General features: G+C 40.8%; 1 protein-coding gene across 3 annotated transcripts in view; it reads right to left on the reverse strand.

The window, feature by feature from the left end:
• The window catches only part of LOC140486975 (uncharacterized), a 436,936-nt gene that overhangs the window by 352,434 nt on the left and 61,734 nt on the right, over positions 1-22,768 (reverse strand). For 2 of the 3 annotated variants that reach the window (XM_072586266.1, XM_072586268.1), the window contains one exon: positions 17,348-17,452. The exons of the other annotated variant lie outside the window; for it this stretch is intronic. In XM_072586266.1, the coding sequence (XP_072442367.1) occupies positions 17,348-17,452 (105 nt within the window). The remainder of the gene's footprint in view (positions 1-17,347; positions 17,453-22,768) is intronic. 3 annotated transcript variants of the gene reach the window in all.

Consider the following 22,768-nt stretch of genomic DNA (forward strand, 5'->3'; position numbering starts at 1 on the left):
GACAAAGACTTCAGGCTGGATCTTACATTTTTTTTGGCTAAGTCAGGATGCAGAGTGAGTTCTCTTGCTGCATCTCACCAATTTACCTCATTGGTACCTCATGACTACACCCCTATGTGTCATTCATATCCAATTTCAGTTCCATCTTGCCACATGCTGTTTCCAGAATAACTTGCCACTCAGAGGACATCTTCCTAAATATCGGATTCCCTTATGCCTACATCATCTTTAAAATGCTACAGTGCACCTGGATGAGCAGTGGCATTCCAAACGTGCTCTGATTGGTCAAGGATGAATTTCTGAACATGTCGGAGAAGGGCAATCCTGTGATTTTCCAACAGGGACTTGGATTGACCAACGGTAGACAAAGTGGTGCATAGGTGAAGACTGGCTGAAAAGGCTACACCACTGGACTCTGCCAGCCTGATCTGAAGGCACCATCTGAGGTAGGGCTGCTCCCATGGGATGGAAGTTCAGCCAGCAAGGCAGCAAAAAGGTCACTGGCTTTCACTGCTCTGCCACACTCTTTTCTCTGCTGCCTCATATACACTTTATCTCTGCCACTGCACCCTCCTCTCATTAAGATACTTGCTGCTTCACTTCCACTACTGTCTGTAACACCTTTCATCACTCACGTTCTACCCCTCAGCCTCCCAAACCACTAACCCTGTATGCCGTCTGATCTGCCTTCTCAGTTCGTTAGTACATCCAGGGACCCAGGTTCAATTCCAGCCTTGGGTGACTGTCTGTGTGGAGTTTGCACATTCTCTCCGTGTCTACGTGGGTTTCCTCCGGGTGCTCCAGTTTCCTCCCACGGTCCAAAGATGTGCTGAATGGTGAATTGGTCATGCTAAAATTGCCCATAGTGTTAGGTGTATTAGTCAGGGCTAAATACAAGGTAGGGGAATGGGTCTGGGTGGGTTACTCTTCAGAAGGTCAGTGTGGACTTGTTGGGCTGAAGGGCCTGTTTCCACACTATAGGGAATCTAATCTCCTCACTTTCCTCCACACACACCAGTATGAGTGACCACAGTAATCACACTAATTTCCCCAATCTTTCTCATCAATTGCTCATTTTGGAGGTCCTCATAATATTAGCAATTGTGGTTTCGAGACTGTTGTATTGAAGCTGTGAAGCTTCGCAGCAACTCGTTCTTGGAGGCTGGAAACTCAGGTCTAGTATGACTACACAGCCATATCGTGACACAAAGGAGAACATTATTCAGGAGTGTTTAGGATGTCCACTTTTATTCCTTGAATTCCTGGAGGTTTCATCACATGACTACTTCCCTCCAACTACCCTAATCCCAGACACATGCTATTGGCAGTCCAATATGTCTAATTTCACAATAGACTGCCTACCTAGTCAAATGGAAAGAAAATACATTCTCTGTTACCTGATTTAATGAAACTTCCTTAAAGCTGATAAACAAAACCTTGAAAGAAACATGGTTTTAATGGAGCTATGTATTTTATCACTCACCAATCTGGAGGTTAGGTGAGCCTAGGTGATATTCCCCTTCACCTCATCTATTTATGTCAGTGCGGACACAGCCTCATTCCTCTTGTTGCACATATCTTGCTTTCTTTTTTCAGCTGCTTGACCTGATCAATCCTACCTTCCCAGGGCTCTGCTGATTTTTAGTTATTAGATTTGACAGGCAGGCCAATGAAAGGGCTGCACATTGACATCAATCCTCTCTAGGCCTTTGTCAGTCTTGTTTTATTAGACTTGCCCCCTCCCCATGAGGAAGGAGTGTTAAGGGTCAAAGGTCAGCCCTTTTAACCTTCCAAAGAGCTGAATGAGGTGATTAGATGGCGACGGTGCTGTGAAATGTGGTGTAAGAATTGTTTGATGTGATAGATTTCAAAGTGGCTTTAAACTAGCTGAATGTTTAGCAGGAGTAAAATGAACTGCATTTACCTCAAAATATAATGTGTGAATAGGTCACTGGGGTCATTCTCCAGTGATGCCTGGAAAGGTAGCTGATGTGCACTCTGCATATAACAAGTTGTAGCCTTCCCTTTAAACCTCTCCATGTTTCAAAATCTGTGTGCAACTGAGGGATGGTGTATAATCTCAGCTAAATATTTGTGTATTTTTTATTTGAAAACAGGATGAATTTACAGCACTAAAATGGGCCCTTCCCAGAGCACAGGATAAATAACGTGAATCCTGATCTAAATAAAGAGGAAGGATGGCAAAAAAGTTGGCTGAAGATATGGGATTGAATCAGGATTTTAAAAGGAGGAAAGGAAGTTGAAGAGGTGACAGGTTTTATCAATAAAATCACAGTCCAGTAAATCCTGTTTCAGCATTCACACAATTGGCTAGAGAATGAAGATAATCATCAGACACTCCACCTGCCCACAACCATCCTGGCTGAGATCTAACACAGTTACTAGATTAGGAATCAACATTGGGAGTAGCCAGATTCAATGGGTCAGTCAGATATCAAATGGTTGAATTACTCAATGAAATACTAAGGGCAGCGCTGCTAGACTTCTGTGAGCAGATTTGAAGCTCTTTGGTACCTGATATTTTCATCATAGCCACCAATGGTCCTTGCATGATTGGATTATCAACTATGTCATGCCTCACTGGGGTATCAGGCTGGATATTAAGCCTTACTATTGCTGGAGTCATCATAAAACTTAAAAATGTTACCACACAGAGTTCCCAGTTCCCTGTTTGATAGACTCAGGTTAACAGAAAACATGGGCCAGGTTTTTCTACCTAACAAGAAATATTATTTATTGGAGATTAAAAGATTCTAACTACAAATAAACAACTATGAATTACTGATTTATAACTCTACTAGTTAAAACTCTAAACTATTTCTAAAAACCTCTCTCCATATACATACAGACAGACAAGTAAATGTGGTGTTATGGCTGGACGGGGAAATCACTGGGAGCATAGTTCAATAGTACCAGATCTCAAGATTTGATTGGGAGTTCCTTTAGTTTCTCAAGTCCTTCAATTCTCTGACCTTCTTCTTTAGGTTTATTCACTATGTTACAGGAGGCACAGAGTAACTGATTGACAAATTATAAAGTCTCTGACTTAAAGACAACAGCTTACAGCAATTTGTGGGAGAAAGAAGGCTGGTATTCTTTAGCTTCAAGTATTTTACTGGAGTGAGAAAGAGACACCACCTCCCCTTTCAGAGATTTGAAGGATTTTAACTGTATCAATTTCACCAACAAGCTGTTTAGCTATTCAGAAAACAATCAGAGTTGTTATAAGGCTGATGACCTTAGGGATCCATGACTGGTCATAACTCCACAAGTCAATCAACTGCTTATTGCTGGCTGAGTGTTGCTGAAGTTACACTGTCTCCTTTCAAACTTGCCCCCATTACCTACAAATCAACAATGTAAACACGGCCCACAATGAGATATAGTAGCTTGATTTTTAAACGTACAGCAATTCTTTCCTCAGTTCTGTGTTGTATCAATCCTTTTTCCATTCAATCCATAACTAAAAATTAAACAAAATAAGAGCATATGTTTTTTACGAATACAGAGGAACCTCGATTATCCGAATAAGATGGGCAGGTAGTATTTCATTCAGATAATTGATTATTCGGTTAATTGATTCAATGTCTCTCCTCTGGGGCTCAGAGTTTCCTGAAGTTTCCTTTTTCCTTGCTCTGCCTGCCTTGCTCCCTCTCTCTGTCTCAAGGTTAGTTTCTGAGCAGACACACACTTGTGTGTAAGGGACCTGCAGGATTGCTGAAGTCTCCCGCTCCCCATCAGTTCAATGGGATTGACACAGTGAGCATTTGCTAAGTCTGCTCCCCATTCAGGAGACTAGGCAGCAGCACAATGCGCGCAAGACCACCCCCCCTCCCGACGCCCGAACCACCCCCCGCCCCCATCCAACCCCACACCTCCATCCAACCCAGCCGCCACATGCACCCCCCCACAACCCCCACCATGTGCACCCACACCCCCATCAGCCCCCCGCGCCCCTCCTCTGGAGCAGCTGGACTGCTCACCAACCAACAGTAAGACTCCTGTTGCATTTGGGGGGTGAGTCTCAAAATAGCGCGCACACACACACACACACACACATACATTTTACTGCAACCTTTTGACAAGTTCCATCTTTGCCCTATACAAAACAATGTTGGAGAGATTATCTGGGGAAGTGGGGTTTAGGGTACAGCACTGTGTAGAACTCCAGGGAAAGTGTTAGGGGAGAGAGAGTACATACTCAGTCAGACATTTGGAGACAGTGCCTGGGCTCCTGTTGATGGCCAGGACTGTTCTTAGCAGCATTTCAGTAAGCCGAATTCATTTTTAATTATTGTAAACAAAAGACGCGATCAGTATTGGAAACACCTCTTTGATATAATGTTTCTATTGGGACCTTGATATCTTCTTCGGACAATCCAAAATTTCAGATAATTGATATTCGGATAGTCGAGGTTCCTCTGTATTGGCTGCATTTTTGCAAATCTTTTTGTATTCCTTTCATCCCAGCTCCAAGGCTTCAGTCATTGATTATTTCACACACCCATCCCTGTGAATTCCCCCCGCATTCCCCCCCAACCCGCCTTACCCATACCAACTGGAAAGGGAGCAATGTCCATGTCGATTCACCAATTGATTTTTTGACTGTTAGTCAAACAGCCTTTTATCTCATCTCCACTTCAAATAAATTTGTTAGAAGAAAATGAGAAAATATGTATTTTTTGAAAATACCTCCCTGATTTTTCACCCACATTTGCCTGAAACAGTATCATGGAGAATCCAGGGTAATCATGGTGAATGGCAGCCCACATACTTTTATTTGTTTGCAGTGATACACATTCACTTGTTTATGACTAACACTTAAACCAAACACAGCTACCTATATTGAAGTGAGACTGTGATTGGTTTTGCTCCATTAGATCATAAAGCTCCCTTTTGCTAGTTCACTTGTGCTGATACCATTTCAAAGACAGGTTGGACTGGAGAAGGTCCTTCAGTCCATTTGAACCTGTCTTTCCACAATCCCTACCTGACCATCACCCATTGCAGCATCTTACTGCTTCTGAGTTGGATCTGTCTACCCTTCCTTGCAATTGGTAGCAGCTGTATGTGATACTAATGCTGACGGTCTATCTAATCTAGTGACAGATTTATTGAGTCTGTTCTTCTTACACTAAACACTGTTTTGTTTTATTTGCAAAACTTTTCTAGAAAAGTCTAACTGATAACACCCTGCTCATGGGTGTGTACAATATAATGTTCATTGTAAACACCAATCATAGTAGCTCACCCTGACAATACCAGGCTTGCTGCAGCGACCTCAACCAATTAAGTAATGAATGCTACAGTGCAAAAGAAATACTTCGCCTTCATTTTCTGCACGCCTGATCCTGTCCACTCATTATTTTTCTACCACGGTTTGGCTGAGAAACAGTATTCTGAGTTTACTTTGAAGGGTTAAATTTGGGAATTAGTTCTCACACTTGAGTATGAAAATAAGGGCTCTGATGCAGTGGGAATCAGTGAGAACACTTTACGTTCCACAAATTCTTGCTTCAGTCAATTCAACATTGCAATCCCTGTACAACAGCTGTGTCCCTTTAGCGTGCATGAATTACATCTTCTGTCAGCTCCCCCATCCAAGAGACAAATACCCTCATGAAAATATTTCCCCTCCACAATTACTGATACATTCCTGTCATCATCAGAAGTTTAACATTAATTGCCTTAGATTCTTGGAGTCTTTGCTGTCATCGTCTTTAATGGAATGCTATCTTTCAGGCGGGTCTGTCCTTTCCATGAAGTGGTTGTCTAAGTCTTCCAGACAGAAAATGTTGTGTAAAAGTCACGTAAAAAACCAACATTTCCTTGGACAATTATGATAAATAATTCAAAAGAGGTGGAGAAGTAAAGAGACTTATTGCTTCCCCACCTTTCAAATGTTATGTAGGTAAACCAAGACCTAGGGTTTTGCTAAATACATTTTATTCTCACTTGAAATACTTGTGCTTCAGGCATCCCTAATTCAAACACTGACATAAATGTGAATCTACCATTGAGCTAAAGGCTCACTGTGTTGTAATTCTAACATATTATTGAAAACAAGCTTGACTGGCCTCGGGCATCATTTGTTACCCATTCATAACTGCCCTTGGGAAGTTGGTGGTGAAACAACTTATTAAACTCCATGTAGTGTAGGTATTCCAACAGTGCTATTACATTACAAATAGTCTTTAAATACAAAGCTTTTGAAATGCACATTGTGTGTATAACTGAGTACATGGATGATCAAAAGTGATCATATAATCACATCGGTTCTTTTTTTGTATAATTTTCAGTATACTATCAGTTTTTTTTAACAAAGAATATTAAGTTATTCAGCTATGTTCATCTGCCATAAGTACTTATTTACTCTTGCCTGTGTAATGATTGTTTATTTATATAATTATCTCCCTAACTTGCTGTGTCCATGCTAATGTCTGTGCAAATCTATACTGTATATATTAGAGGCCCCATTTTCAGTGTCTGGCTGTCCATAATTACTGAGTGGTTATGTTGGTTCATGTCAGTAAATCTCTGTGAAAGAGCTAGCACACAGGTATGATAGCCAGTGCTATGTGACCTTATAATCCATATTTGTGGGTTCATATGTTAACAAATCTATGTGAACTTTCTAATATTTTGTTCAGAGGGTGTGGGCATTGCTGGCTAGGCGAACATTTATTACCCATGCCGAACCCATGCTTTGAGGAGGTGGTCATGAGTTGCCTTCTTGAACCAATTGCAGTCCTGGCGGATTATGTCCAGCTACAGTGAAAGAATAGCAATACAGCTCACATTAGAATGGTGTGCAGTTTGGAGGGGAACTTACAGGTGCTTGTGTTCTTATGTGGTGTGAACCTTATCCTTCGAGGTGGAAAGATCGTGGGTTTTGAAAGTGCTGTCAAAGGAGCTTTGCTGAATTTCTACAATGCATCTTATAGATAATACGTACTGTGTGTCAGTGTTGGGGGGAATGAATGTTTAAGGTAATGGATAGGATGCAAATCAAGTTGGCTGCTTTGTCTTGCATGACAGAGTTTCTTGTGTGTTGTTGGAGCTTTACCCATCCAGGTAATTGGGGAATATTCCAAATTCCATCACACCCTTGAATTATCTGGTGCCTCGTAGGAGGTGGATAGGCATTGTGATGTCAGGAGGTGAGTTACTCCCCACAGAATTCCTAGTCTCTGACATGCACTTGTAGCTACAGTACTTATATAGCTGGTCTAGTTCAGTTTCTGGTCAAAGGTAGCCCTCAGGATATTGACTGTAGGAGATTCAGCAATCACAATACCATTGAACGTCAAGATTAGTGGTTAGATTTTGTCTAACTCTGTTCTAGGCTCCTGTGTCCTAGTATAATGTCCCAAGTGGGTTTGTGGTTTAAAGTATCTACATTACGGAACAGCAGCATCTATATCTGATCATTATATAAGAATTCCTTACTCCTACAATGCTGGATAACGGATATGTTAGAATGAGGCTTAAATTTTATATGTTACTGCTCTCGCAAGAAAGCTTCACAGGATGAGAATGCAAGTGCAAAGGGCAGCCTGCCTAGATGTGGTCAACACATATTTCTGTCCAAGGAATGATACTATAGTTGGCTCCGAACTCAAGACTTTGATTAGTTTACCAGTAGCAGCCATGCCTTCAGCTGCCAAGGCTCCAAGTAGTGGAATTCTCTCCCTGAACCTCTTTGCCTTGGTAGCTTTCTAACCTTTTTAAGATGTGCCTTAAAACCTACCTCATTCTGTTTACCTGCTCTAGTATCTTCATCGTTGGCTCAGTGTTAAATGCGCCTGGGAAATGCCTGGGAATATTTTTACTTTAAAAGTTGTTATATAAATGCAAGTTGTTGTTATGTTTAAAGATACTGCAGAAGGTAATAACACTTCAGAGCAAAATAAGGATAAAGAGAGCTGACAACATACCTGTGTTCTCATGCATCGGTCAGAAACACTGAACTTGACTTTCAAAAGCAAGTCGAGCTTAGAAGTGAAAAAGAAGAATAACACAGGGCAGACCGTTCCATAATTTTTCAGTTATCAGAAAAGAACATTTGTCACTGTAAAGTGAGCTTTGATTTCAACATTGCAAGGCTTTAGTGAGGAGAAGAAATGGACTGAACTGGCAGCAACCAGACGATGGCGATTTATGATATTTGGCAAAAGAACCTGGAGGAGATGAAGATTTTTTTTAACACAGCGAATTGGTATGATCTGGGAATGAACTGCCTTAAAGGCAAAGGAAGCAGAGTAATTAATAATTTTCAAAAGGGTATTGGATATATACTTGAAAAGGAAAAAAAACTATCAGAGTATGGGGCAAGAGCAAGTGATTAGAACTGAATGGAAAGCTCTCTCAAAGAACAGGCACAAATACAAAAGGCCGAATGGTTCCCTTCCGTGCTGTATCATCCTACAACAGATGCCTCATGAGAAATGGCCTGAAGGAATGACGGACCCTTGGCTTTGAGTTTGAGTCGGTGAATCTGTATAATAGAGGGTACTGGGCTCTCCGATGTCTGTTCAATGGAGATAATGAAAGACAGCTGGATATCCCAGAGTTCAGGACAGAGATGTTGAGGCTTGCCTGTAAGTTAATTATATAGCCACAGGGAGCAGAGGGCTTCAAGCAGAGCTTGAAGAAAGGGACTCCAGTGCACGGGTCTGAGTTTTCGTGATATAATGACACAGTCACACCAGCAATCAGAAAACAGAAAGGCTCAAATTTCCTACACATTCCAGATGCCAATGAAGTTGCAAAAACATGGATGGAGAGAGTGAAATTGATCTCTACAAATGATAAATGTTCCTGAATTCTAAGAACGCAATTCATATTTTCTTTTCCCTAGTTGTTTCACAATTCTGTTTATCTGTTGTCAATGCCGCAGTCTTGCCAATCTGTGCATCTCAGCTCAAACGAGAACAGTGAGTTTGAGGCTAATTAAAGGTTTCATGAACTTAATGTAAATGTGACTCAGTTAATGGTGGTTTAGACACCATTCAGACTGTCTATCACAAAAAACTATAAGTATCTCTCTCAGTTCTTCTACCAAATGTCTTCAATGAGCAGATGGTATTTATTTTGTTACAACCAAGGCAGCTTTCCCCAATTTGTTACAGTTCCTGACAGAATATCCCAAATCGTTAAGCTCCCAGGTGTGGAGAGATGAACTAGCTCTCTTTGGTTATTCACCAGCCTCTTCAGTTCATTGCAATAACATTAAGGTTACTTTTCTCCTGAACCCAAATGAACTTACATTTTAAAGATAAATTTAAAAAATTTAATCAGCTTCCTTCAACTAACAAAGATAGTGAGCTTAGCAATTACAAAACATGAAGAAACCATAATTCAACACACATACATACTGAGCAGCCATAAGACGTGAATCCAAAAAGATAAAATTTTTTCAAAATGCAGATCAGTTTTTGAATTGTTCATGAAGTGCAAACTGTAGGTATTGTAGCCTTTACTGGATGGGACTGGTAGCAGTAATGTTGGCAGTTAAGCAGTTGGTCTCAAGATTGTGGGTTTGTAGATTGATTGAAATTGCTTGATTGATTGAATCATGCTGGTTCCTTTTGAACTGGCTGGCAGTACTTAGAGGGAGACAAAATCTTCCCATTTTGTTTCATCTGCAGTGTAAGCATGCTTAAAATGGCTGTTCACAAAGCTGTGGTCCTCACAGCACTCTGTTCCAACAGTGACACACACAAAAACTAATGTTGCAATCAGTTTTAACCCTTTCTTTAAATGTGTTCATGGATGGTAAAAAAGACACAGCTGCAAGAGTTAGCTTTCTATTGAGGCTTGGGATAGTCAGTCCCCTCACACTCTTGTCAGTCTGAAATTTTCCTGACTCATTACAGGTGCAACGTTCCACTAGCTTCACCCAGAACTTTGTCAGATGGCTACTCAATTTACATCTGCAATGTTTTTTTTCTGTAGCAGTCCTTTCTTTTAAGAAAATCTTTGGCATTAAATGAAAAATGTGTCTATAAATATTTCGAGGTTCTGGTCCAATGTTGTAACAATTCCACCCTATTGTTTCTTCTCATGCAAAGTGTTGAAGTAATGACTGACTGCCGATGCAGTGCCTGAATACTATTTGTTTCCAAAGGTCAAAAATAGCAAATTACATTCTCCTTTCTGCATCCATAATGTGGTGAAATTAAGAGGTTAATCTTCGCCTAAACAGCCCATTGGGAAATGCATGGGACTAGGTCAAATGTCAATTTAATAGAGAATACAATCAAGAGATATCAAAAGACAAAGAAGAGTAAGGTGGGGAGGATTAAAATCAATGGGGTGTAAAATTAGAGTCAAATCCTATTCTGTCCATTTTCTGCCAGGCTGATTAGGTTCAAATTTATTTATTTTGACCCATTCTTTGTCAGTTTATTTTAAACTGCTGAACTCATCTCACTCAAAATTCCATCACCCATTTAAAGATCTGTAGGCTGCCTTCATATGATTTGAATACAAAGATGAAAGCTTTGGAAGAGGTTGTATGAGTTGGAGCATACAAGACCAGCCAGGTGAATATTGGAAATGTTATTGTTAGAATATGAGAGTAGGTATCGGGGGGGGGGGGGAAGACTCTCCAAGCTGAGAAAAGTGAGCAAAGGGGAAAGAAAGAAGATAACAGAGAGAATAAAGCAGTGAGGACTGTTAGTCTTTGAATGAGTATTTGTACTGAAGAAATTAAGGTGGTTTAATCACATTAAATTCAGCTGTGAAGGACACAATGCAAAGGCTTGAAAGTCCATAGTTTAATCCTTTCATTTGAAACAATTGAAGCAAACTCTTACTTAGCCCTTTAGCACTAACCTGATAATTTGCTGCATGATTATGACCCCAAGCAGGCATAGTAGCTTAAAGGGAATTGTAACAAGTTCAAAGAGTAGGATTGTGGCATTTTCAGACCTGTTGATAACTTTGAGACATACATATTTTGTCTTTAAGAGAAGAAAAGCTCACTCCTTCTCTTGTGAGATGCCTCTGACTGAACCAAATGCTTGGTCCCTCAAAAGGAGAATGATGGCTAAATTAGTAATAAAAAAGTCACAAATGCAATGTATTAAGTCCAGGTTTCCAATTTTGCTGGATCACAGACAGTCATATATAGGTCACTTTAATTAAAATGATTATTAAGAGACACTGGGTTCAAAGGGCAAAACGTTTTTGAGTATCTGGAAAGACACTGCTTGATTAGGGACAGCCAGCACGGATTTGTGAGGGGTAGGTCTTCTTATTAAATTCTTTGAGTAGGTGACCAAGCATGTGGATGAGGGTGGAGCAGTGTATGTAGTGTACATGGATTTTAGTAAGGCATTTGATAAGGTTCCCCATGGTAGGCTTATGCGGAAAGTCAGGAGGCATGGGATAGTGGGAAGTTTGGCCAGTTGGATAGAGAACTGACTAACCGGTCGAAGTCAGAGAGTGGTGGTAGATGGTAAATATTCAGCCTGGAGCCCAGTTACAAGTAGAGTTCTGCAGGGATCAGTTCTGGGTCCTCTGCTGTTCGCAATTTTTATTAATGACTTGGAAGAGGGAGTCAACGGGTGGGTCAGTAAATTTGCAGACGATACAAAGATTGGTGGAGTTGTGGATAGTGAGGAGGGCTGTTGTCGGCTGCAAAGGGACTTAGAAATGATGCAGAGCTGGATTGAGAAGTGGCAGATGAAGTTCAACCCTGTCAAGTGTGAGGTTGTCCATTTTGGAAGGACAAATAAGAATGCGGAATACAGGATTAACAGTAGGGTTTTTAGTGAGGTGGAGAAGCAGAGGGATCTTGGGGTCTATGATCATAGATCTTTGAAAGTTGCCACTCAGGTGGATAGAGCTTGTAAGAAGGCCTATGGTATATTAGCGTTCATTAGCAGAGGGATTGAATTCAAGAGTCGTGAGGTGATGTTGCAGCTGTATAGGACCTTGGTAAGGCCACATTTGGAGTACTGTGTGCAGTTCTGGTTGCTTCATTTTAGGAAAGATGTGGAAGCTTTGGAGAGGGTGCAGAGGAGATTTACCAGGATGTTGCCTGGAATGGAGAATAGGTCGTACGAGGATAGGTTGAGAGTGCTAGGCCTTTTCTCATTGGAACGGAAAAGGATGAGGGGTGACTTGATAGAGGTTTATAAGATGATCAGGGGAATAGATAGACTTTTTCCCCAGGTACAACAGAGTATTACAAGGGGACATAAATTTAAGGTGAAGGGTGGAAGGTATAGGGGGGATGTCAGGGGTAGGTTCTTTACCCAGAGAGTGGTGGGGGCATGGAATGTGCTGCCTGTGGGAGTGGCAGAGTCAGAATCATTGGTGACCTTTAAGCGACAATTGGATAGGTACATGGATAGGTGCTTAAGCTAGGACAAATGTTCGGCACAACATCGTGGGCCGAAGGGCCTGTTCTGTGCTGTATTGTTCTATGTTCTATGTTTTGATATTTTGAGAATTTCAATTCAGTCCAAACAGAAGTTATGTTAAACTTGTACCAAATCTTGGTTAAGCCACATAAATACAATGTACAACTGTGGCCACCATATTATAAAAAATGATACAGAGCACTGGGGTGAATGCAAGAAGGATTTACAAGTATACTATCAAGAATGTGATGTTATTTCTTCAGGAAAAGACATTTCTGGGTTTCTTTTCTCTCAACAAAAGTGACCAAATGAATGTTCTCGAGATTATGAAAGCAGTTAAATAGCATAGATGCAGAACAGGTGTTTCCACTCTGGGAACAAGCAAAGTTAGAAGCCACCTATATAAAATAACCGTCAAGATATAAAATAAAGGATGGATTCCTCACAGAGGGTGATGAGAATAGGGAATCAGCTACCATGGAGCATGGTTGAGGCAAGCAGTGAAATTGCATTTAAATTGAGGTTAGACAAGTTTATGAGGGAAAAGGGAGAAGACTTGAAAAGAGCATAAACTGGCTCTTTCTTTGCTTACATGATGTAATTTTATAAGATTTCATCAAACAAATCTGGAAATAAGGATCAGTAAGAGTGACCATATAGCTATCAGACAGTCACAGAAGTGGTTCACTAATGATTAGATTTTCCACAGTATGGAAACAGGCCCTTCGGCCCAACAAGTCCATACTAACCCTCCGAAGAGCAACCCACTCAGACCCATTCCCCTACCTCACATTTACCCCTGACTAATGCACCTGACACTATAGGCAATTTAGCATGGCCAATTCACCTAACCTGCACATCTTTGGGCTGTGGGAAGAAACCGGAGCACCCAGAGAAAACCCACACAAGCACGATGAGATTGTGCAAACTCCACACAGACAGTCACCAAGGCGGGAAGTGAACCCAGGTCCCTGGTGCTGTCAGGCAGCAGTGCTGATCAATAGCCACTGTGCCTCCTAATGTCCTTTAGGGAAGGAAAGCTGTGACCTAGTCTATATGTGGCTCCAATTCTACAGACTAACATGGTTAACTTTTAACAGTCCCTTGTAGTGGCAGTTGAGTTACAAAGCTGGTCCCTTTTTTCTAAAAGCTGTTTCTTTTCTCAAGGATAATGTGTTTTTTGTTTTTTTCAGAGGGGTCATAAAACTCTCCTGTCTCTGAGGTGGCTAGTTTGGTACAGAGATGTGAAAGGAGTTTGAGACACCTTTTGTTTAAATGTAAACAGATGAGACTGCAGGCAAAGTATTACGGTTCCTGGGATTGGGTAGATTTTACCAAAAGTTTGTGCCAAACTTTAGCAGTGTGGCTGCTCCACTCACCAAATTGTTAAAAGAGGGCAAAAGGTTTCAGTGGACAGCGGACCTTCAAAAGGCATTTGACAGTCTAAAAACTGTGTTAACCACTGTCCCAGTATTAGCCACATCGGATTACATGAAGCCTTTTAGGGTGGCTATCAATACTAGTGAGATGGGTGTCAGTGCAGTGCTCCTGCAGAAGGATGATGATGAGGAGATAGAAAGACCCATTGGGATTTTCCCAGGAAGTTGAACGCTCATCGACAGAAATATTAAACGGTGGAGAAAGAGACTTTGAGCTTGGTGTTGGCATTACAACATTTCAGTGTTTATATTTCCAGCAATGCATCTGTGACAATCATATACACTGATCATAACCCATTGACATTTGCAGAAAAATTTTAAGGACAAACTATTTAGATAGAGCTTCTTGTTGCAGCCAATCATTTTGACAATTGTGCATGTAGAGATACAGGGGCGTTCGTGGCAGGTGCATCACGGTCTGAATTTGCATGTGATTGTACATGTTTGTATGTATATAGTTAGTATAGCGTATATGTGTGTTTTAGACTACTAACCAGTTTGTTTCTGAAGAGTTTTAAAAATGAAGCCATCTTTTGATATTGATGGTTCATTTTCTTTAAGGGCGGAGGTGTCACAAAGCTGGTCCCTTTTTTTCTAAAAGCTGTTCCTTTTCTCACGAATACTATGTTTTCGGTTTTTCTCAGAGGGGTCATAAAACTCTCCCGGCTCCATGGTGGCTAGTTTGGTACAGAGATGTGAAAGGATTTTGAGACACCTTTTGTTTAAATGTAAACAGATGAGACTGCAGGCAAAGTGATCATATTTTAGAAGTGACCTCTACAATGAAAGGGGAGTGGTCTGCTCTCTAGCTGGGTAGTTCAGTCCAGAACTAGTTAGAAGTTCAGCTGTGTGGAAACAGGCTCTTTCTCTCCTTCTGCCCTTCTAACTTCAACCTATAAGCATTTGTTTCATTTTTTACTGTTTTTTTCGAGGGGGTTTGCTTATTGGGACTGTCGTGTACATTCAGAACAGCATAATTAAGTCTAGTTTGGATTGACTGGGTTCTATAGGGGTTCTTTATTCTGTGGTTTGTGTTTCATTATGTAATTTTGTGATTTAATTTTTGTCTGTTTTGAAACCTGGTAGTCAACCTAGCTAACTTACTCTGGGTAATTTTCACTGTACACTTACCGAAACAAATTGCAAAGTTATGGCCTGGGTTGCCTGCTTAAGAATGTTTTGAGTGGTCTGGCCTCATCCATAACAATTGTCAGCACTCAAAGCCATTAGGGGGTTAGCAAAGGAGATTAATGGTCCATACAGTTATTACAGTTTACCAGTCTGCAAACTGTAGAATAAATGGCATGAACAAAGACATTTCGGGAGATAGTTAAAAATCACACAATACCAAGTTATAGACCAACAGGTTTATTTGGAAGCACTTGATGAAGAAGCAGCACTTCAACAGTTAGTGCTTCCAAATAAAGCTGTTGGACTATAATCTGGTGTTGTGTGATTTTTAATTTTAGGGCATAATACTGTTGATTAAATAGGGCCCCCCCAAGTATTGTTGCAGTTTGATTATGGAGTCATGTCAGGCATCTGATTGATAGATTTGTATGTTATAGTGTGCCTTACTTTATAGGTGTTATGTCTGGTTATGGCATGTTACCAGCTGGTTTAGTTACAATATGTCTGATGTTAGTAGCTGACTGTGTATCTTGTACCTACTTCCACTTTGAGTGCACCAAATCATTTACTTCTCCAGCAGAGATTGTCAGCTGGCCACTTCTTTTTAATCTCTGCTACATTGTTGGGATGCAATTCTCAGGAAATGGCTGAAATCCTCAAGGGAAGGTAGGGAGTACTAATTACACTCTTTTATTTAACTGCCTATAAAATATTGTTTCTGGTGAGGGGGAGGGATGGGGCGATGATTATTGAAGCTACTTAATTTCGTAGCACTGCAGAGCCATGACAACAGAATGGGCGTTTCATTGTTGGATATCTTCTCTTGGGCTTGGCTGGACTGGTTCAGATGATGCTGGACTTAGCAAGGAAATAGGTAAAGTTTTTAACATGCGGTGATACTGAAAGCAAGCCAGTTAGAAAGGCTGTTTCAATTGTGTGAAATGGGAGGATAGGATCATGACCATAAGTTCTATTGATAATGCGTTGAGCAGGGCAGTTCAGGGGTACTGCAGATAGCTGTGGTGTGCTTTCGATGTTCAAGCTTAAGTCAGCCAATCCAGCAGGGGCCATGGGTTGAAAACATGCTCTCTATGGCCAAGATACACTGGCATGGAATTTCAAAGTGGTTTTGTGAACAAAAAGTCTGGAGGTACTCATTGCCTTCATTTGTCTTTCCAAAATGCAGCACCTCACATTTACCTAAATTACACTCCATTAGCCACTCCTAAGTGATAAAAGAGTGGGGATTGAATTCCAGAAAATGTTGTTCCATTCACAGCACATCTGGATAATTTGCCCCCCCTCCCCCCCATCCTTGCCGTTCTCACACTATTTGGATTTTAGTTTATTTCCATCCTGAAACATCTACAACCAAGGAAAAATGAACACACCTCTCCCTGTCCCTGTCCCAGTAAGAAAGTGGTAACTTCTACAAAAAGACATAACAGTGGTGGCAGTTTAAATCATGGAAACATAACCTTAACATTTGAGTTTTGCCATTTAAATAACAAAGAACAAAGAAAATTTACAACCCAGGAACAAGCCCTTCGGCCCTTCAAGCCTGAGCCAATCCAAATGTACTTTCTAAACCTGTCAGTCAATTCCTAAGCATCTGTATCCCTCTGCTCCCCACCTACTTATGCATCTGTCCAGACACATCTTAAATGAATCTACCGTGCCTGCTTCTACCACCTCTGCTGGCAACGCGTTCCAAACGCCCACTACCCTCTGTGTGAAGTACTTGCCACGTGTATCCCCCTTAAACTTTCCACCTCTCACCTTGAAAGCGTGACCTCTCGTTATTGAATCGTTCACCCTGGGAAAAAGCTTGTCTCTATTATTAGGGTAATGTCAGGGTGCAGTTCTTCACGTGCATCCCAAAGTGAATTGAAATCTTGAACTTTCTCCCTTAGAAAGCTTTTGAGGCAATGGGAAATGATGAAAGGAGAGGGGAGGGGGGTGGTCACCTGAAATTTTCGAAACTAAGACTGAAAGCATTTTGCTCCAGATTACAGAATCACGGCAGATAACTGGAGTCGAGATTCAGATCGACCATAATCTAACTGAATGACGAAACAGGCTAGAGGGGCTGAATGACTGACTTCTGTTCTTATTTTAACACTCCCATGATTAATAGCTCACAGTCCAAACATGATGATTACTTAGTTGGTTGAATCAGCCAACCAATTGCACATAATATCCATCTCTTACAGCTTGCTGAGAGTTATCCACCGGTCCATAATTTTCAACTTCGTTTAAAATTCTGACGTACCATCTTCAGTAAATTCTCTCTGTTACCTTCCCTCCCACAGCCCTGCCAACATTAAAAAAACTACATATCTAACATGTGAAAAGGAACAGGAATGTAAAATGGTTACTCACCATACTGGCAACGAGGACCTTGGAAACCCTGTGGGCAGTGGCACAACTGTGACATTCCCTCAATACACTTGCCACCATTAAAGCATACACCATAACTGCAAATGGCTGTAGGTCAGAGAGAGATAGAGAGAGACCTCCCATTAATCAAAAAAGGCAAATGTGAACAGCACCCACTTGGCTTAAACTTGATGAAAGCAAGCTGGTTTCTGTAAACTATTTTTCTTTTATCATTTACCTGTAACAATTTCTCCATTTGGGTCATAAATTCACAATCAACGTCAGTTTGTGGTGCGGTATCTGACCCTAATTTCACCTGCCTCATTTTGCTTCCCTGTATTCTTGACTGACCTCGGTATTTGAGCTTACTGTTTTCCTAAATCACAAGTGCCCAATCGAGAGAACTCTCTCACCCCTTTGACCTCCACTGCGAGTTCTGCTAGTCTCCTTTCTTGTCCTATTCCTATTAATACCTTGTCCAGTTTTCCCCCTTTAAACACCTGTCAGTTCAGATTTGAGGCTGAAAATGGTTTGCTGCTACCTCAGGTGAACATGTTGCTATGGCTTATTGTAAATAAGCCAACTGCAAAATCAGACAAACTGCAGTTACCATTTCAGTATTTTTCAAAAGACTTACTGAATAACTTGGGTGAAGGACCAAAATGCACCAAGACCCTCAAGTGGAAAAGGTCTTAAGTGAGAGAGGTCAAGGCCCCCACCAGAGCAAATGGGTTAAACACCCCCCCACATCATGCAACATGAGAGTGAAGGTTCAACGCCACAGTTCAAGACATTATCAAGGTTGCAAAGAATAGAAGAAGATGAACTAAAATTACTGAGCAGTTCATTATGGAAAGTTGAGACATTCCTAAGGGAAGAGGGAGTTAGAGGGGTTTATTAATGAGTTATTCGCCCAGTGGCGAATTCTTCTGGAATTTGCTTAATTACCCAGAGGGAAATGAGACGAGTTTCCGAGAATTTTTCTTCAAATTGGTCACAATTTTTTAACCTTTATTTTGTCTTCCTCAGAAGTTTGCTTTGGCTGGAATTGTGGAAGGCAGTGCAGGAGGTAAAAATATCTTCTAAGGAACTTTTTATTAACTTTGTTTGGCAATAACAACAACTTATATTTGTATAGCAATTTTAACATAATAAGACATCCTAAAATGCCTCATGGGAGTATTATAAAGCAAAATATGACATTCTGTTAATGTTCAGTTAAGAGGATTCCAGTCAAATAATCTTTTATCTAATAAGAAAAAACAATCAAACCGTTAGCTCAGCCTCGTAAAAGCACAATTTATGGAGTCATTCTTGTTAAAAAAAGTCCAGCTACTTGAATGAGGTAATACATTGAAACATATGGTGGATTCTTAAAAGCCAGAGTGAAAGAGGTACAGAGCGAGTTGTGTTATAATGGGTTCTTCAGAATTTGACAAGTCTTGAGCCAGCTGATTCCACTGAGTTCAAAACATATGACGCAGTGAATTCTCTGGCAATTCACTCTACCACATATTCAGGATATGAAAAATTATTATTAATAGAAGCTGTCATTGTATATGGTAGTTATTGATAATAATAGAATAATTCCTGTGAAAGCCTGTAAATAATGGAATAAGAAACTCATCAGTATCCGTATCATTCCCTAACAATCTTAGTGATAATGTTAACATGGAGACAGCCGGCAATTGTTCTTCATAAATCTGTTCTCACCTACCAGTTGAGTGGACCAAGCTTAACGTTAAAAAGCTAACAGACTAAAATATAGTGAATTTTGAGAAGATTTGTAAATCAACTAGCCACAAAACATCATGACCCACTCTCACTAATATCCTTACCTACGGATTCTTCCAAGATACTCCAGGTGAAAGAGGTGGCCCATATACGCTAGTACACACTGCCCTGGATCTGGTGCAAAAAAACAGCCAAGGAAAGGCTACATGAAAAAGAACAGGCCTACTCCCCAGACTTAGAAGGGAACAAGTGTGGTGATTGCAATGAGGTCAACCTGACATACTTCATATAATATGAGTTTCCTGATTGAGGCTGTTAACCTGGACTAATCAGGGAACCCTGGCTGACAGGTGAAAACAGGAGTATCAGGCATCCTGTTCAGTCTGAGAGTTGGCTCTGAGGGAGCTCGATCTGTCTCAAGTACAATGCACGTGTAAATAAAGGGTGACCTTGGTGACAGGACACTGGCCTTTGTGGAGTTACTTTAGGTATGATCTGAAATGCAATGTCTGAAAGGATGACAGAAGGGGCAGCATGGTGGCTCAGTGGTTAGCACTGCTGCCTCAGACCCGGGTTCAATACCCGCCTTGGGGGATTGTCTGTGTGGCGTTTACACATTCTCCCCGTGTACACTTGGGTTTCCTCCCACAATCCAAAAATGTGCTGGTCAAGTGAATTGGCTGTGCTAAATTGGCCATCATGTTAGGTGCATTATTCAGGGATAAACATAGGGTAGGGGATAGGTCTTCAGAGGGTCAGTCCGGGCTTGTTGGGCCGAAGGGCCTGTTTCCATACTGTAAGGAATCTAATCTAAGGAGACTCTATCAACAAGCAAATAGGAAATCAAATGGTATGTTAGCCTCAACTGGAAGATGATTTGAGTTCAGCAGCAAAGAAGTCTTACTTTAGTTGTGTAGAACACTGGATTATTGTGTGCAGTTGTCCATTGTCTAAGGAAGGATATACTTGCCATAAAGAATACAAAGGAAGTTCACCAGTCTGATTGCTGGCATGGTTTTACTGGTCTATGAGGAGAAGTTGAGAGGACTAGACCTATAATCTCTGGAATTTAGAATAAGGAGAAGTGATCTTATAGAAACTTCCAAAACTCAAAAGGGATAGACAGAGGAGTTGCAGAGGTTGACATTGTCTCAGAATTAAACCTGGACCAGATTCATTTAGGATATCTGGATCAGTTGGGCCAAAGGATCTGTTTCCATGCTCTACAACTCTGTGACTCTATAAAGACAAGCTAGTTAAGATTGAGATGAAGAGGAATCTCTTCACTCAGAGTGTTGTGAATCTTTGGAATTGTCTACCCTAGAGTGCTGTGGAAGCTCAGTTCAAGACAGAGATTGACAGATTTGCAGTGACTAACGCCATTAAGGGATATGGGAATAGTATGGTAATGTGGCATCGATGTAGATGATCAGCCATGATCTAGAATGGCAGAGTAAGTTTGAGGGGTTGAATGACCTACACCTGCTCCTATATTCCTAAAATAAATTTCAAAATGCAACTGGATGTATAAATAGGAGGAGATGTTGGTGTAATGGGAATGTAATTGGATGTAACATTTGTCTTGTCAGCAGCACCTACATTCCACGGAGAAATACAAACAAGGTAAACTATGCAGGAGTGTAGGGAAAGAAGAGAGTGCAATGGGACTAATTTGCAAGCTCTTCCAAACTCTTGGCAAGGCATGATGGGCCAAATGGCCTTTTCAGTTGTTGAATATGTAGAACAAGTGTACTTACAAGCATGGCTGAACAAGAGAGAAAGCCAGACTTGCCATTTTAATGTTGGAGGTTTAAGACAGGAGAAAGGGATCACTTATTAAATGACAATTTTAGTGTTACTACTATTCTACCTATTGGCCATTTTAGGAAAAAATGAATAATTTCAAAATAGAAATGTTTCCAATTACAGTTCAATCTGCTCTGGCCAAAATATCTCTTGGTCATATCAAAGACAGCTCATATTTTTCTCACTTCAGACCCCCCGTGCCCTCACCACATTCATCCAATTAAATCACTGTCAATAAATCACTTGGTGCAATTTTGGCTATTTTTAGCTGCTGACCTTCTCCGTCTCCATACAACAATGTCAATCCCTTAACTGTGTTTGGCACAGTTTCTGGAGACTTGGTTTCCAATAAAGCATACAATTTCCATTGAAATAGCAACACAAAGCAGGCTGAAACTGTCAAAAGCTACTGCAAAATCTCTGGCTTCAGAGTCAATCCAGAACCAGAGGTCACAGACAAAAGATATAGGCTAAACCATTTAGGACCGAGATGAAGAGAAATTTCTTCACCCAGACAGTGGTGAACCCTGTGGAATTCACAACCACAGAAAGCAGTCAAGGTCAAAATACTGAATAATTTAAAGAAAGAATTGGATATAGTACTTTGGGCTAAAGGGATCGAAGGATAGAGGGGAAATGTGGGATCAGAGTATTGAGTTAGATGATCAGCCATGATCATAATAAATGGTGGGGCTGGCTCAAAGGGCCGAATGGATCACTTGTGTTCCTAATTTTTGTTTCTATATTTTAAAACCAAGATGATTATTACAGCATTTCTACAATAGAATAGAAATTAAGCTCCACTTTGAATTGCAGTTGGTCTTAAAAGTTCATACCTCTGGACTAGAGCAGCATTACTGTTCAGCAGTCATTCCAAGGTCACATGTGGGTTAGACACATACTAAAACTTCCACTAAATTGTCCCATCAAACTTTCCTAGCATAGATTAAATAAAGCTTAAGCATACTATATTCTGGCCCATCAAACACTTCCTTGCAGAGGTACAAGCAATGATGAAGAGTCATCCAGACTCGAACCTTGAACTGACTCTCTCTCCCTGGACGCTGCCTGACCTGCTGCGATGTCTAGCATTTTTGCTTTCAATACAGGTTCCAGTATCTACAGTAATTTGCTCCTTCTTTGCAGAAGTACAGCCTGAAATGGGTTCCTGGAATTGGATAGAATAAAGCTTGGTTGTACATTACCCATGAATTGCTTCCAAGACTCATACAGAGGTAGTTTTAGGTAATGATTATCTACACTGCCCCAGTCTGGTTCCAATTGTAGCACCCTTACTCCTTCACAAACAAAGATCATTGAACTTGGACCATGGCCTTCACAGTCTGTACTGATTTCAATCTGTTAAACTTCACTGATATTTTTAGCCTGTTCTCTAATACCAGTAGAAGAGCAATGGGTGATTTTATGACCTTGAGATTCAAGCAGTTGAGGTCCCTGCTGGCAGCACAGAATTGGAAAGCTAGTCCAAATTGTGTCATGTTAATAGTGCAACTGGGTGTCTAGAAAAGTAGCAAGAAACTCATGATCAATCATTGCCCTGCTACACAGAATTGGAGATTGCAAAGACATTTTATTGCACAAGACACATTCCTTAATGAGATGGCAGTCATATTGTGGAGTAGTGAATCTGAAGCAGATGGTGGCAACTGAACTTCTGATTCCACATTTCCCCACTATCCTTTGATTCCCTTTAGGCCCAAAGGAGAAAGAAATCTACTTTTAAACTACATATTGAGGTCGCCTATTTGCCTTGCATTTTTCAACTGCACAGGTATATTGCTTAGATTTATCATACACCTTGTACACGGTGGGATATTACCACACACACAAATAGATACACAATCACACATGTAAACGCAACAC

This window comes from Chiloscyllium punctatum, chromosome 16 (genome assembly GCF_047496795.1).
Source record: "Chiloscyllium punctatum isolate Juve2018m chromosome 16, sChiPun1.3, whole genome shotgun sequence".
NCBI classification, from domain to species: domain Eukaryota; kingdom Metazoa; phylum Chordata; class Chondrichthyes; order Orectolobiformes; family Hemiscylliidae; genus Chiloscyllium; species Chiloscyllium punctatum.